This window comes from Microcebus murinus, chromosome 11 (genome assembly GCF_040939455.1).
Source record: "Microcebus murinus isolate Inina chromosome 11, M.murinus_Inina_mat1.0, whole genome shotgun sequence".
Taxonomy (NCBI): Eukaryota; Metazoa; Chordata; class Mammalia; order Primates; family Cheirogaleidae; genus Microcebus; species Microcebus murinus.
In genome coordinates this window covers 37,176,319-37,194,375 of record NC_134114.1, presented here as the reverse complement: position 1 = coordinate 37,194,375, position 18,057 = coordinate 37,176,319, and the positions used below count along the sequence as shown (strand labels likewise).

At 40.2% G+C, this 18,057-nt stretch overlaps 1 protein-coding gene across 2 annotated transcripts in view; it reads right to left on the bottom strand.

Annotated features, from left to right (window-relative positions):
• Positions 1-18,057, bottom strand: part of ITGA2 (integrin subunit alpha 2) — a 108,920-nt gene that overhangs the window by 64,709 nt on the left and 26,154 nt on the right. For both annotated transcript variants that reach the window (XM_012740411.2, XM_076008018.1), the window contains exon 2: positions 16,484-16,604. In XM_012740411.2, the coding sequence (XP_012595865.1) occupies positions 16,484-16,604 (121 nt within the window). The remainder of the gene's footprint in view (positions 1-16,483; positions 16,605-18,057) is intronic.

Here is an 18,057-nt window from a genome sequence, read left to right as displayed (position 1 = left end):
TTTTTTTCCATTCTTGTGATACTTCACTTAGGAGGATTGTATCCAGTTCCGACCAGATTGTAACAAAATGTATTAATTCATTTTTTATGGCTGAGTAGTACTCTATAGTATACATATACCACATTTTATTAATCCACTCATGAAATGATGGACACTTAGGTTGATTCCACATCATTGTAATTGTGAATTGTGCTGCAATAAACATTACAGTGCAAGTGTCTTTTTAATAAAATGATCTTTTTTCCTTTGGGTAAATACTGATTAGTGGGATTGCTTGACCAAATGGTAGGTCTAACTTTTAGTTATTTGAGAAATCTCACATCTACGGCCATACCACCCTGAACATGTCTGATCTCGTATGATCTTGGAGGCTAAGCAGGGTCGGGCCTGGTGGGAGAAATCTCCATACTATTTTCATAGAAATTGCACTAGTTTGCAGTCCCACCAACAGTGTATAAATGTTCCTTTCTCTCTGCATTGGTGCCATCACCTATTGTTCTGGGACTTTTTGATAAAAGACATTCTCACTGGGATTAGGTGATATCTCAGTGTGATTTTGATTTGCATTTCTCTGATGATTAGTGATGTTGAGCATTTTTCATCTGTTTATTGGCCATTAGTCTATTTTCTTTTGAAAAGCTTCTGTTCATGTCTTTTGCCTACTTTTTAATGGGATTGTTTGATTTTTTTTTTTTTTTTTTGCTGATTTGCTTGAGTTCTTTGTAGATTCTAGTTATTAGCTCTTTATGGGATGTATAGTTTGTGAATATTTTCTCCCAATCTGTAGGTTCTTTTTGCTCTGTTGATTGTTTCCTTGGCTGTGCAGAAACTTTTTAATTTAAAATGTTTAAAATTAACTTAATTTTAATGTTAAAATGTCCATACTACTCAAAGTGATTTACAGATTCAATGCAATCCCCATGAAAATACCGTAATTTTTTGCAGATGTAGCAAAAATAATCCTATACTTGTTTAATTTCATCAAGTCTAATTTATTTATTTATTTGTGGCTGTGATTGCCCTGGGGTTTTCTTAATAAATTCTTTGCCTCAGCTGATGTCTAAAAGAGGTTTTCCAACATTTTCTTCTAGAATTCTTATGGTTTCATGTTGGGAGCTGTCCCGAACACGGGAGAGTTAAAGTGCGGTTGCTGCCCGGAACACTGGGGTCCTTGAGACACAGCACCTGGCGCCTTAACTCATAGCTCTGACATTCTTGGCCTTTCTTCTAGCTCACAGAGGGTGCTGGAGATAACAGTAGCAGTTATAGAAGGTCACTGAAGTAATCCTGTGCACACAGCCCTCGTAGCTTATAGCCCCCCCTAGGCCCTGCACACTCCTTTCTCAGAATTGTTAATTACGCTTGGGTGCTCTTTCCTTGAACTGTCTGAGTGATCATAGTTGAGTATTTGTAGCTTTTTTGATATCAGAAAAAAGTTAAGTTGTAGATTAGAAAACTGCTTAAGCGAGGGAAAGGGCTATCAAAGTGACGTAAGGTTAAAAGAAACAAGAACTGTTTTGTTTTCTGGTTTAATGAAGACATGCACCACCTGTTCCAATGCATTTTGCTTCTCCTTTGTTCTTATCTATATAAATACAGCAACTGAAATAAACGAGGCGCGGCAGTCAGCAAGGACTCCGTCCTCCCGTCCCCATCTTTTTGTTGTCTCTTCATTTCTCAGCCTCGCCCCCTAACTCCAGGTGCCACACGTCGCCGGCTGGCTCCGGCAGGTGGTGGCCCGTACGGGGAACCCTCTCTCCAGGAGGGCCTTTGGTGGCACTTGGTGACACGGGGATTCGGTGAAGGCAGCTGCCCGTGGAAGGCCGGCCGAGACAGAAAGAAAGGTGAGTTGGGCAGAGAGTGTAATTGACGGGAGTAAAAAATTATGGGACAAAGAACTAGTAGGATGTTGTTTGTACAAGTGTTAAAGAGTATGCTTCGGGCCCGAAGTGTTAAAATACGAAGTGTTAAAATACGAAGTGTTAAAATACGAAGTGTTGAAATACGAAGTGTTAAAATAGGAAAAAAGCAGTTAGAAAATTTTTTAAGTTTTGTAGAAGAAGTATGTCCTTGGTTCCCCGAGGAAGGAACAGTAAATTTAGATACATGGAAGAAAGTAGGAGTTAAATTGCAGGACTATTACTCAGCCCACGGACCTGAGAAGGTTCCAGTGGATGCTTTTTCTCTTTGGAGTCTTATTAGGGATTGTTTAGATCCCCGGCATGAAGGACAGCGCTTAACTTTAGGCCGGAGTTCTGCAATCCCTGAGGATGAATCCGATGATCATTCTCCTCCTTTGCCTGTTAACCCTTATCAGGAGGCTCAGGATCTGACCTTGAGCTCTCGCAGCTACAGCCTCTGTGAATTCTCATACTCAGAAACAGGCACCTAACGTGTTAAGGAATTAGAAACTCTAAAAAATATGATGCAACAACTTCTTATTCAAAATGCTGCTATAGGTTTGTTATTAGGTAGAAGCAGTATCACCTTGAAAGGCTTACATGTGTCACCGGGAGTTATAGATCAGGATTATACAGGAGAAATTAAAGTTTTGGTCTCCTCTCCTAGCTCTATTTCTGTTGTCAATCCCGGTCAGCGCATTGCTCAGCTTGTTTTGATTCCTTTGATATCCCTTGGTAAAGTACAATCGCAACAAGCCAGGGGACCCTCTGCTTTTGGCTCCTCAGATGCTTACTGGATGCAATCTATTACTAGGAATAAGCCTGAAATGGTTTTGTGGGTGAATGGCAAGGCATTTAAAGGAATTCTAGATACTGGAGCTGATGTTTCTGTTATTGCTGAACAATACTGGCCTTCCTTGTGGCCCAAGCAGGAAGCAGTTGGCTCACTCCAGGGTATAGGCCAAGCTCGTAATCCTGAACAGAGTAGTGAATTGCTTACCTGGGTTGATGAGGAGGGACATTCTGAACAATTCCAGCCATATGTTCTACCTGCTCTACCTGTAAATCTTTGGGGAAGAGATGTTATGCAGGCTATGGGAGTTTATTTGTATAGCCCTAATGCCACAGTTACTAAGCAACTCTTTAATCAAAGGATGCTCCCAGCCCAAGGCTTGGGAATTAGGGGTCAAGGTATTTCTAAACCTATTCAAGTAAAGCCCTGGCCATTTCGAGCAGGCCTGGGATATTTTTAGAAGGGGCTTTTGATTCTCCTGCAACTCATGCACAGGCTATTACTTGGAAATCTGATGCACCTGTGTGGGTTGATCAATGGCCCCTCAATCAAGAAAAAATAGCCGCTGCAGAACAGCTGGTGCAGGAACAGCTTAATAGCGGCCACATAGCCCCCTCCAACTCCCCTTGGAATTCTCCAATTTTTGTCATTAAAAAGAAGTCTGGAAAATGGAGGCTGCTCCAAGATCTTAGACGTGTTAATGCCACCATGGAACTCATGGGAGCTCTGCAGCCAGGTCTCCCTGCCCCCATGGCTATTCCAGCCCATACTTTTAGAATTATAATAGATTTAAAAGATTGCTTCTATACCATTCCTCTTGCACCACAAGATTGTAAACGTTTTGCTTTTAGTGTTCCTTCTACTAACTTTAAAGAACCCATGAAACGTTATCATTGGCTTGTTCTGCCTCAAGGCATGGCCAATAGCCCCACCTTATGTCAAAAATTTGTTGCCAATGCTTTAACTGCTACTAGAATCAAATATCCTACTGTATATATCATCCACTATATGGATGACATTCTTTTAGCACATGCAGATGAAGAATTCTTACTGCAAGTTTTTGATCATGTAACAACACAATTAAATAAACAGGGCCTTGTCATTGCTCAGGAAAAGGTGCAGAGGCACCCTCCTTATTCTTATTTGGGATACCAATTGCATAAATATCATTTTATTAACCAAGGAATTCAACTTCGTAAGGATGGCTTAAAAACCCTTAATGATTTCCAAAGACTTCTGGGAGATATCAATTGGATTCGACCCTATTTGAAAATTACCACTGGAGACCTTAAGCCTCTTTTTGACATCTTAAAAGGCGATTCCAATCCTAATTCTCCTCGTCAATTAACTCCTGACGGGAGGCAAGCCTTAAAATTAGTAGAACAGGAATTGTCCCGCCAGCATGTTTCCTATGTAAACTACAACTTGGAATGGGCTGGCTATGTTTTACCCACCTCTCATACTCCCACAGCAGTCCTCTATCAAGGGGGACCACTGATGTGGCTACATTTGCCCTCTTCTCCCTCTAAGGTTCTAACTCCTTATTATGAAATGGTTGCTACCTTAATCCATATGCTGCGTTCAGAATCCTGCAAATTACTAGGTAAAGAGCCACACCTTATTTGTGTTCCTTTTTCTCGTCAGCAACAGGACTGGTTGTTCCAGCATAGTGACTCCTGGGCCATAGCCCTGGCCAATTACCCTGGAAAAATTGATAACCATTACCCCCCTGATAAGTTGTTACATTTTGCTAGCCTACATCAGTTTATTTTTCCTGCCAAAGTGTCTCCTGTACCCCTTGACAATGCTGTTCTGATTTTTACAGATGGGTCTTCTAATGGTATGGCAGCCTATTCAATTAACAATGACATTAAATCTTGGTACACTGGGTCTTCTTCGGCTCAAGAGGTCGAATTGCAGGCAGTTTTTTCAGCTTTACAGGCCATTCCTGCTAAGCCTGTTAACCTTTATTCAGATAGTCATTATGTGATTCGAGCACTCCAAGTCATAGAGACTGTGCCCTTTATTGGGACTTCTAATAGTAATGTTCAGAAATTGTTTCGTGCCTTGCAAGCTCTCATTCACTCACGTACAGAACGATGTTTCTTTGGGCACCTTCGTGCTCATTCTCACCTGCCTGGTCCCCTCAGTCAAGGAAATGAAATTGTAGATCTTGCCACTAGAACCAAACCCCCTCTTATTTTGTTAACTCAAGTGCAGTTAGCACAGCAATCCCATGCTTTGCATCACCAAAATAGCCGTGCTCTCAAGCAACAGTTCAAAATCACTAGAGAAGCGGCTCGACAAATTGTAAAAGCTTGCTCTTCCTGTTCTCAGTTACTCCCTGTCCCCCATTATGGTGTTAATCCCAGAGGCCTTTTACCTAACCACTTATGGCAAATGGATGTGACCCATATTTCTTCTTTTGGTCAATTAAAATATGTTCATCTGACCATAGACACTTATTCTGGATTTTTAACAGCCACTTTGCAATCAGGCGAGGCTGGTAAACATTGTGTAGCCCATTGCCTCCGCTGCTTTGCATCAATGGGCCAGCCAAAATGTATAAAAACAGACAATGGCCCTGGATATACGGGTCACAAATTTCAAACATTCTTACGAAAAATGGGGATCAGTCATAAAACAGGAATTCCCTATAACCCCCAAGGACAAGGCATTGTAGAATGTGCCCACTTGACTCTCAAAAATCAACTTTTGAAAATAAAAAAGGGGGAACTGTACCCCCTCACCCCCCAGAATTATCTAAACCATACTCTCTTTATTTTAAATTTTTTAATTTTGGACAAAGAAGGTCGTTCAGCAGCCCAGCGGTTTTGGTGTACTAATTCCAACAAAGACACTCCGTTGGTCGTGTGGAAGGATCCACTGACTGGGTAGTGGTCAGGACTGGATCCAGTTCTCATTTGGGGTCGAGGGCATGTTTGTGTGTTTCCACAGGATGCTGAAGGCCCGCGCTGGCTCCCAGAGAGGCTGGTACGCCAGGCAGGATCCCTCCATAGAAAACAGGATGAACAGACTGAAGCTGCAGGATGACCAGCAACCTCCGCTTACGATGACAACTAGACAAGCTCTGCTGCCGTCTTGGAGTCAGATTAAGAGACTTACTGAGATTGCTTCCAAGCTGGTTCGAGAAACAGGACAGCCATTGAATTCTTTGACCTTGTTTTTAGCTATGGTAACCTTGCTATCGATGCCTACCCAGGCAGCCACCTATTGGACTTACATACCAGACCCCCCTCTACTCCACCCGGTGGGCTGGGGAGAGCGTGTTGTTCCTGTCTATGTCAGTGATCCCAGGGCTCTGGGAGCACCCGCTAATGATCACATCCAGCATGCTAAGGTATCTGCTTATAGTTACACAGGACTCACCCGTGATGTTCCTATCTGTTTCCACCGTGAGGGTTATTTTCCAGGCTGTGTTCTTGTATCTACTTATGTATATTACAATATAAAAGGTGTTAAATGGACTGTGTTTATGTCAAGTTTAGACAGGCAATTTTCTGGCTCTGCACCCTCTGATTTGCCACCACCGCCCGGAATACTTCCCTGTGAAAAGGAGCCGGTTGCTTCTACTCTGCACGTGCCCTGGAGACGTTGCCGTAAACCGACTGCGACTAAGATTCCTATTCTTGGGACGACTCAGAGCATATATGATTGGACCCCAGCAAAAACTGACAATGGGTATTTGGGAGACAAGGGTTTTGTTGAGGGGCTATGGACAACTACTTCAAAGGTATACCAGACTAGTCTCTGGAAACTTGTTGCAGGAACAGGTCAATTCTCTGCAGAGAGTGTGGTGGACTCTACACCAAAAATACGCCTAAGGACTATTTCTGCCTGTGTCCCTGAACCTTTTGTGCTCATGATAGGCAAAGTGAATATTCGCACTGTCACTCATGGTTTTGAAATATCATGCCTTAATTGTCAACTAACTAATTGTATACAATCCCTTGCCTATTCTCATAGAATGGTTGTGTTATACCGCCCTGCTTTTGTGGTGGTCCCAGCTAATGTCTCTGGTCCATGGTATGATGATAAAGGATTGCAAATGTGGAAGGAGGTGAACTCTATTTTGCTAAGGCCTAAAAGATTTATTGGGCTACTCATAACTGGCATTGTAGCTCTTGTTACTGTAATAGCATCCGCTGCTGCGGCTGCAGTGGCGTTGACACAGGAGATACAAACTGCCCATTATGTCAATAATCTCTCTAAAAATGTCACTCAGGCATTGGGAACCCAAGAGCATATTGATAAAAAGATTGAAGACAGACTGGACGCTTTGTATGATGTGGTCCAGATTCTGGGAGAGAAAGTACAAGGGCTTCGGCTACGCAGCCAGCTCCGCTGCCATGACAATTATCAGTGGGTTTGTGTAACTCCCAAACCTTATAATGAGAGTAACTATAATTGGGATAAGGTCCAAAATCACCTGGCAGGAATCTGGCACTCCGCAAATGCATCTTTAGATTTGCTCCAACTTCATCAAGAAATAACAGGCATGTTGGAGACTCCTCCCCTTGACACTAGCATTGCTACAGAAGCCCGAGATTTTCTCAATCAACTCTTAGGGCATGTTCCATCTTTTGGAAATTTTAAAAGCTTATTCTTTATGATTATTGGGGCTTTTATTCTTCTCTTGCTAATTTTATGTGTTACGCCTCTGCTACTGCGACTGATTGTTAAGAACATTTTGGCTGTTAAAGTTGCCATACACTCCACTAACTTGCAAATAAAAGCTTACCAGCGACCCTCCAATTAATTATAAAGGGAAGGGAGAGATGTTGGGAGCTGTCCCGAACACGGGAGAGTTAAAGTGCGGTTGCTGCCCGGAACACTGGGGTCCTTGAGACACAGCACCTGGCGCCTTAACTCATAGCTCTGACATTCTTGGCCTTTCTTCTAGCTCACAGAGGGTGCTGGAGATAACAGTAGCAGTTATAGAAGGTCACTGAAGTAATCCTGTGCACACAGCCCTCGTAGCTTATAGCCCCCCTAGGCCCTGCACACTCCTTTCTCAGAATTGTTAATTACGCTTGGGTGCTCTTTCCTTGAACTGTCTGAGTGATCATAGTTGAGTATTTGTAGCTTTTTTGATATCAGAAAAAAGTTAAGTTGTAGATTAGAAAACTGCTTAAGCGAGGGAAAGGGCTATCAAAGTGACGTAAGGTTAAAAGAAACAAGAACTGTTTTGTTTTCTGGTTTAATGAAGACATGCACCACCTGTTCCAATGCATTTTGCTTCTCCTTTGTTCTTATCTATATAAATACAGCAACTGAAATAAACGAGGCGCGGCAGTCAGCAAGGACTCCGTCCTCCCGTCCCCATCTTTTTGTTGTCTCTTCATTTCTCAGCCTCGCCCCCTAACTCCAGGTGCCACACGTCGCCGGCTGGCTCCGGCAGTTTCATGTCTTAGATTTAAGTCTTTTATCCATCTCTTAACAAAATAGGCATACATGGAATATACCTCAAAATTATAAAAGCCATATATGACAAACCCACAGCCAAAATCATACAGAATGGGGAAAAGTTGAAAGTATTCCCACTCATAACTGGAACAAGACAAGGATGCCCAGTGTCACAACTTCTATTCAATATAGTACTGGAAGCCCTAGCCACAGCAATCAGGCCTGAGAAGAAAATTAAGGATATCCAAATGGGGAAAGAGGATGTCAAACTATCACTCGTTGCTGATGATATGATCTTATATCTAGAAAACCCCCAAAATTCCACCAAAAGACTCCTGGAATTGATAAATAAATTCAGCAAAGTCTCAGGCTACAAAATCAATGTACACAAATCAATAGCAATCTTATACATCAAAAACAGTCAAGCTTAGAGTCAAATCAAATACTCCATAACTTTCACAATAGCTATAAAGAAAATAAAATACCTGGAAATATATTTAACCAAGGAGGTGAAAGATCTCTACAAAGAGAACTATGAATTGCTGAGGAAGGAAATCACAGATGTAAACAAATGGAAAGACATATCTTTTTTAGGGACTGACAGAATCAACATTGTTAAAATGTCCATACTACCCAAAGTGATTTACAGATTCAATGTAATCCCCATCAAAATACTATCATCATTTTTTGCAGATTAGAAAAAATAATTCTATGCACATTTGGAACCAGAAAAGAGCCTGAATAGCCAAAGCAACCTTAAGCAAAAGAAACAAATCTGGAGGCATCACTTTACCAGACTTCAAGCTATACTTCAAGCACTGGTAACCATGACAACATGGTACTGGCAAAAAATAGAAACATAGACCAATGGAACATAACAGAGGACGCAGATATAAAACCATCCACATATTGCTATCTGATCTTTGACAAAGTAGACAGCAATATACACTTGGGGAAAGAACCCCTATTCAATAAATAGTACAGAGAAAATTGGATAGCCATATGTAGAGGATTGAAACAGGATCCATATCTCTCACCACTCACAAAAGTTAATTCAAGATGAAATATGTACTTTAAAGCCTTGTGATGATACAAATTCCAATTCTTGGGCCTATGTCAGGGAGATGGTGGGGGATGATTTCCAGACCACCACATTTCATAAATCAAAGTCCGTGAGCTAGTACCTTTCAACTAGGTACTTTGGCAGATAGTTGTGTTCATCAATGATAAAATTTGGAATAGCAACATTTGTAAACTGCTTTACAGTTTAAAAGCACTTTTTATGTGCATGATGTTGTTTCATCCTTTAAATACTCTGTGAAGTCAAGTGCCATAAGTAGTTGTGTTTTCATATAAAGAAACTGTAAGTCAGCAACAAAGCCTAGAGCTGTACCTGCATCTTTTCATTCAAGCTCCTTGATTCTTTCTAGCATGTTACGTTCACTTAGAACTCTTCTAGAGAAGGGGTACTCTTTGTTTTCTCACCATATAGGCCATAAAGAAATAGGTTTCACCTGTGATACTCAGCACTCCCCAGATCCCTCTTCAGATGGAGTTAGATGGATGGCAATGTCTCAAACAACCAGATTCTAGGAATGTGTGTGTGCAAGTTCCATTCTTGTAAATGAACTTTATTCTAGCATCAGATATTCAGACATTATCACAGAAGAAAGCTTAAGATTGTAAAACTAGCTAGTGAGGCATAGAGGATTTTCACAGGTCAGTGAAATGACCAGACATTCTGGAGCAGCAGCTCTGTCCTACATGCAAGTCACTAACAATGGGTGTGCATGTGTGTTCATGTGTTTGTAGGTGCATACACAGACTTGTGTCCAGAGTGGGGGAAAAGAGGAGCAAGTCAGAACAAGGGATATTTAAAATGTCCTTTCTAGCATAGATTTATATTTATGGTAAATAGCACAAGCCATTGAAAAAATTACCCATAAATATTACTTAACTGAGTGAAAAAAATTAGCAAGTATGATGTAACAAATGTTGGTGAATTAACATTAGGATGTTCCATGGGGCCCGTGTTCTATTTGATTCCCAGTTTACCCTGCACTCACTGCAAGCTAAGGGAAAGTCAGTGTTGATAGGAGACATGGCACTTTGTACACCTCTACTAACAGTGTTGAGTGATGGTTTAGTTACACAGCAATAGTGTAAAAATATTAACAGTAAGTTTTTGAAACTTAAAAGTAGAATATAATACAGTTGACTTTCTAATGTCTTTACAGAATCAAAAATTGGACTAAGTTATGATTTAGTATAAATAGCTAAAATTGAATGGAAGAAGAAAAGTAATATATGTGTCATGGATATAAAATAAAAGCAAAGCCTATGAACAAATGAAGTAAGCATGTTAAATGCCAGGACAATCTAATCATAAGAGAATTTTATCTTTGAAAAGAGACATAAAGGATGATATTGGCTAAGATTTAAAGGCCATAATGAAAGACAAAGGCATAGTTATTTTGGAAAGTGGCTTGGAATAGCATTCTTGGCCAAGAAGAAAAAGAAATGGACTGAAGTTAATCCAATATACATGTAAGCTAATCCATGACAGATGAGAAATGGCTGAGCGGCAAGAGGTGGGGTGAGGTGGGGAGAACCTAGTTATGAAAACCTGATTTTCTTCCTGTCTTTATACAAAGTGCTAATGAGAGTACCTCACACATGCACAATGGTTTAGTTTTTGAAGTGCTTTGCTTTTATTCTCACAAAGGGTGCTTATAGCATTCCGATTTGGTATGGATGGCATTCTTTGCACTCCAGAGAAGTTGTGTGACTTTCCCAAAGTCACCAAGAGAGTAATGGAGAACCTGAGGGTAAAACCCTTGTTCTCTGGCTCCTAACTTATATGGGAAATCTCTGTCCAGGAGAGGATGAAAAGATGGATGATAATAACCATCATCCTTGCCCAGGCAACACTTAAACAACAGTACTGTTAAACAACAGTAAAACCAATGGAAAAATGACACCATAAGTTCTCTAACAGCACTTTTAATTCAAAATTTTGCAAGTTTATCTTACTTTATAAAGCTTATGTTAGAATGAAATTTAGATATTATCTATAAATGTCAATTATATCCTGCCATTCCCCTGCTTTGATATTTATAAAGATATGTACATTTGGAACATCTTCTCTATTTTGCATTAACTACCCTATCTTTAGTGTGAATTAGCTCTGTAATCTTAGGTAAATTACTTAGCTTTTCTAAGTCGCAGTTCCAAAGTGCCTGGAGTCATAATGATTATTATGTGCTTGGCAAAGAAAGAGTACTCAATAAATACCTGTATTATTATTAACAAAGTATCATGTGACATAATCTTTGGTGTCTGTTATAGAATTGAATGTTTCTTCTTTATTTTTATTTTAAATTCTCTTAGAGAAACATCTGTGGAAGCCAATCTATTGTATTTATAACACACTTAGACCTTTATTAAAATTTTTCTTAATTAAAAAGTTAAGGCTAAAAAAAAAAAGTTAAGGCTATAAGATCATATATAGTTGGATTTTTTTGAGCTATGATATATGCTCATTATATTAATATTTTTCCTCTCTTTTTAAGGAAAAAGAATGCACTAGTCCTCTCTAGAACAAGAAAATACATTTCTAAAACTGGAAAAACCCTTAATTCCCAGTCAATCCTAGTCACACAAGTGATTGCAGTTTTCTATGGTTTTTGAGTCATATAATGAGCTCATACTGTTCTTGGGATGGGCCTTCAAATTAGACAAACAGAAACAGCACATAGCGACACAAGCTCCAGGAAATGATTTTAAACATATCTCAGTGCTTTGTAGATTGTTTGTGATAAGGATTGCATCATCCGCCTGTGAACATCCTGTGTGTAAAATGAGGACTCTGAAGCGGGATGGCCCTCCACCTACACAGAAGGGAGAGCAGACCACAACTCTACTTACAGCCAGAGGGCTGCTCTGGTGCTCTGCTTGGGAGGCAAGCTTGCTTTAAAATCATGCAGCTTGCTTGAGACTGTAAAGAAGTCCCAAGAATTATCAAAGCCATATCACCACTATTTCTAGAGTAGAAGCCCCTGGTGTAATAAAAGTATAAAAAAAAAAAAAAAAAACTTACGAAAGAGTCAAGATACTTTTGTTAAAAGTGGTAGATGCCAATGTAAAATGTGCCTATAAATTCTTATCAACACGGCACACAGGGAAGAGCCAAAACTGTCCTTTAAAAATAGTGATGTGTGATTTAAGAAAACTGAGACTAGAGCCTTAAGAAGGAAGGAATAGGCTGAGAGGTAGAGTCAGGGTTCAAATAGACAGACTGTAAAGAAAGTCAAAGCAAGCAGAGGAACAACGAACCAAAACAGCAGATTCAGAACAAGCAGTAAGAGCATAAAGAAAATAAGGCGTGCATATGTGTGCGTGTGCGCACACGTGCATTTTATATGTATAAATCCTAGTGGGAAAGGCTCACAGTTTAAGGAATTCATATTCATAACACTTTCTGTGCCCAAAGTTAACTTGATTAGTATCAGAAGGAAAGTTAATGTTTAAACAGTCCTTCTCACATCTGCTACTTCCATAATGTCTATACAGTTGTCATAAATTAGGAGTAGAGAGGGGCATAATGCCAATTGTCAAAACAAATAGGCAATTTTGGATTCCAAGATTCGTGTGATTTTCCTTGAGCCTGAGAGTTGCGAAGGCTGCTGTCCTAAGGTGGCTCCTTTAGCACTGTAATGGAATAACCCACTCACCTAGATCCTGGCCACAGTCCTGCCCTCTGTGGCAAGGCACTTTGGCAGGACTGGGCTAATGACAAAGAACATGAAGAAACCTTGTCCTTCTAGGATCCCAGGCCTTGGAAAGAGAAAATGAGCTCTTGATATTAAGATACAACTAGTGACACTAAAAGAACACAAACACCATTAACTGCAAGAGGTTAGCACTTAGTTATGTCTTCTGTATTATTCTTGGTTGCCTACTCTGCATATAAATCTTCCTCATGGACTCTACGCCACACTCCTTAAAGTCAACATCTATCTTTTGCACATTTTGCACTTCACCTTCACATAGTGCCCAGCCTGCAGTGGATTAGACAAGCATGCCCACAGCTTGGCATCCTCTGCTTCTTTTCTTCATAAGCCCAGATCAGTGAAAGGCCCCAGACAGGCTCACCTAGCAAGCTTTGTTCTCTTTCCTTCCTGCTTCTCACCTCCATATGGTTCAGCCCCTCAGGTCAGACAGGTACTCTCCCTTCTCTTCCTCTTGTGTGAAGGAGTATGCTCATATCAGGTGGTAGATATAAGCTGGAGGGAAGTAAGGCCTTGAGCTGAAGCGTAATGCCGTAAAGCTTTCTTGCCTGGAAGCTCTATACTGGAGTTCAAAGCATTAGCCTAGCCACTAATAGAGTGGTGCCTGGTTCCCAAGAGCCATTGTTTATGCATCTTTCAGTAATGTCATGCTAAAGTCAAGACAGGATTTAGAAATGTCTGATGTCCCTGGTCTTGATATCACCCTAACAGCACCAGAACCTCACCATAAACTGTTAACAGGCTTGTCTTTTACTAAGTTCTTGAATGCTTAGAGGGAATCCCCGGTGAGAAGAAAAGAAGACAGATGCCTCTCACTTTCCCAGGTCTCTGCCTGATAGGTTCCTGTCAACTCTGTCTCTTTTCTTCTAACGCAACGTCTAACCTTCAGTGTGGCCAGTGGTTGACCTCTCTTACAATGCTTGATAGGCTTTTTATTTTTAATAGCATCTATTACTGATGATGGCTCTTTCTCTTAGATTTACTATGCCCCAGGAAAGCTGTCATTTAAAAAGAATAATCTCGAACTTAGTGCCAGGCTGTCCATGGTGAGGCCACCCTTGTGAGGTAGAACCAGTGGAGTTCATCCGAAGGTCTCATTTAGCTCATACTTCTTAGGTCAGCCTACTATAGTTCACCTTGTAGATTACCTAGGATGAAACATTTAGGAGTAGAACTTTCATTCAGTCATTCAACAAATAATTATTGTTCCCCTCCTTGGTGCCAGACACCACTCCGGGTGCTGAGAACACAGTAGTGAACAAAACTATGTCCCTGTACTCAGAGACAGAGGAAGAAGGCAGATAATGAACAAATAAACGAATCAGATCCTTTCAGATAGTGACAATGGCTAGAGATAAAATAAATCGACATATGCAGCTAGACTGACTAGGAGGTTTGGTGAACACTATATGAATAGGCTTGTTCTGAAAGGTCTATCAGGAGGAGACCTTTGAGCTGAGACTGAAAGATAAGAACCAACCAGCTAAGTGATGATCTTGAGACTCTTCCAGGCAGGAGAGATGGGTGTGCAAAAGCTGTGAAGCAGGAATGAGCTTAGTGTGTTCAAGGAACAGACAGAAGACACAGTCCCTAGTGTACAGGAAACAAGGGAGGGGGCTAATAGATGATGTGGGAGAGGCAGGCCGACATTGATGCTGGATCATGGAGGGTCCTTTAAGGAATTTAAACTTATTCTCATTGTGGTGGAAAGCCACAGAAGGTTTTAATCTAGGGAATGAGCCATGTTTTCCACAGTTCATACTGTCTGTAGTGAAGAGACCAGAATAAAGAGGGGCAGGAAGGGAAGCAGGAGACAGGCTGAGAGGCTCCTGCAGCAGCACCTGGAAGAGCTGGCATTGGCTTCCATGACAGTGGCAGCAGGTGAGAAATGGCCAGGTGTAATGGGTATTTGAGTGATAGAGTCAACAGGACTAGCTTATGGATAGGATATGGGAGAGGAGGGAGAAGGAGAGCAGTACAGAAATTTTGGTTTCATTAGCTGGTGCAGAAAATCAGAAACTCGTGTTCTCTGTTACAGTCAAGCAGAGATGCTGAATGGATTGTTTGACATAGGAGTCCATGGGAAGGATGTGGGGCTGGATATGTAAAATTATGGGTCATTAGCAACTTCACCTGCTAGATTCCAAGGTCAAAATGTACTGCCCTATCATCTTTCTAGCCAACTCAGCTCTATGGCTACCAAACATAATTTGATAATTGTTAGAGATGCAACTCTCTCTCAGATCCCAAATGGTTATAGGAATTGCTAATCTTTGGACTTCCCATCAGACTGTTTCCTATTCTTCCAGATGACTGATAAGCTGTATCCAACACACATTGCTTTCATGTTTCTTCATATTAGTAAATACTCAGCTCCACCTCTTAAAACTCACCTCACCATTCACCTCCTCTAAGATGCCTTCTGAGACACACTACCCTCTCTAGTGATAATTTCATTTTGTTTCCTTGTCAAACAGACAGGCATGCCCCAACATGTGAATGATTTGGATTCTACATCTTTCTTTGAATTCAGTTGTGAATAATTTGAATTCTTGAATTCAATTGTTGAGAGCATCAAGTATAAGTTCACACAGAGAAAGGGTTATAAGTTATAGTTATTTGATAAGCCAACAACAGACCATTTAATCACTGGAAAGAGATCTAGAAGGAAGATATCCAGGATCTGAAGTTCCACGGTGAGTGGGGACAGTCTGGAACCTTCTGCAGCAAGAAGGAGGTAAGGTTTCAATGGCAGGACCTTGCCCACAAGTGGGCATTAACTCTGACAGAAGAGGAGCCATAGCTCTTCACCCTAAATACAACTTTCAGAATCATCTCAGTCCACTGATTTTATTTGCATTTTTATTGTGGGAAATTGAAACCAGCAATGAGGATATATAGTTCTGTGTTCATCAAAGTAGTTGATTTTTACCTGAGTAAAATGGCCATGGTTTATAAATGTAACTATTACACAGCACTAAAACATGGGCACTTTTAGGCAAAAATAAAAGGTGCTAAATACACTAGAGAAAGTCACCTTTGCATATTTTGCATTGATTCTTGTGAGAACCGTTTACCACATGGAGTGGGGAAGGATAAGGATAACTTAGAATGAAGTGAGAAGACAAAGCCTTGCTGCCGGAAAAATTTTTAGGAGCAATTCTACCATCTAGATATGGCCCAGATGTAATTCTACCATCTAGAAATTAGCTAGGTGATAATTTCCCAACCTCAATGAACATCAGTTTACATGATAAGAAATGAAGACAAATCTATCATATCTATCTATCTACCTATATATCTATATACTAAGTGGTCAAAACTAATATTATGAATTTCTTATGGAATATTTTGTGAAGAATTTTCATCTGGGTTTTTAAAAAAGTATGCCATCTCATTAATTACTAGTCCATTAATTATAACCTGAAGTTGTCAACTCTCAAGGAAAGATTGATATTTCAGGGCTACCTATTAATAGTATAAGCCATGCACCAATTTGAGAAAGAAATTGGAGTCCAATATTAAATTTATTTTGTATTTTTTTGAAATCATAAAGAAGAGAGCATTCTTACCAGTTGCCTTCTGGATTTATAAACTGTTGCACTGCATAGCCAAACTGTTCACTTGAAGGACCAGAAAATATTTTTGCTTCTGGAAGACCAACATTGTACGCCAAACAGCAATATAAAATCCCTATTAAAAACAAAAGAAAACATAACACATATTTACAATTTGTGAATATAAGTGTGTAATATAATTCTCAAAGAGCCACTTAACAACTTGCTTTACCTAATAATAATTCTCCTTATCAGTGTTTGCCAAGAAACCCAGCTACTGCTTTTTAAATATTTCTTTGGGGTCCTGGCACCAAGATAAATACTTTCTATGCATGATTCATCATCTCATCCATTCTCATGACAACCCTAGAAGATGGTTACTCATATTATATTTGTTATGCAGAGAATTTTGAGGTTCCTAGTTCAGTGTATGTCACAGCTGAAAAGTGGTAAGGATGAGGGCAGGATTGGAACACGAGGCTGGCTGATTCAAGAGCCTGAACTCTTAAACCACTGTATTACCTATAAGAATTCTTAAGTAATTTGAGTTCTATCTGTTCTTCCTAACACAATAAGACTCCAAGCCACCCAAGGGCAGGGTCTGAAGGTATCATCTATTTCTCCTGAATCCCCTTGAAGATCTTGACATGGACTCCATATGAAACATCTGCTAAAAGGCACTGATGAGTGACCACATCAAAGGAGGTAGAAAATCACTTTGAAAATTGCACCATTTTCTTTCAGAAGGGATCATTTTTGAGGATGAAACTGTAGGGAAAGGTGTCATATCTTTTTTTATTCCAGTGGGAACTATCAAAAGTGGTTTTGCTTTTTTGATGCTTCTTTTTGAATGATTAAGAAATGATAATCATTTGAAAAAAAAAAAAAAAAAAACAGAACAAAGACCTCAAGGAGACTAACACCTTGATAGACTTTTTTTTTTTTTTTTTTGAAAATTCTTGTTTCTGATGAAAAGAGAATGAGGGAAAAGAGCGAGGTTGATTATGTTTCTCTCCCTGACACAGATAGCATTAAAGCTGCCAGTCCTTCATCCCAGAGAAGGTTGTGTGGCTACTCATGCCCTCACTGGAGACAGGAATATGCTTCATGCTGTGTAAGATAAGTATTTATCTTCACAGACACTGAAGACAGAATGGAAGCTTTAAAATTGACACCAAAGTCCCATTAATATGTGTGTTCACAAGGAATGTCCCACTTTCAGGGGCAGCGCTGAAAGTGCACAGTATTTCATAAGTCTATTGTTTCAGGCACTGAAAAGCCGGAAGAAAACGGCTTGCTTTTGCTTTTCCATTGTGCTTCTGCATTTCTGGGAGGAGATTCAGCAGAGTGCTCCAAAGGAATAATGAAGTCAGTGATGAAGCTTTTGAGACCCAAAGTAGTTAACGTGCCTCTCTAACTGCCAAAATCACTCTGTTGGGGATTCGTTCACTCAAGAGAGCTCAGCTGATTATTTCTTAGAAATAGGTGCTGCCAGGAGAGAAGTACAAATATTAATTTTGAAATAATCTGTAGTAAAATCTGCCCGGCTCAACATTTGCAAACTTTCTCCTTAATATCTATTTTTCATA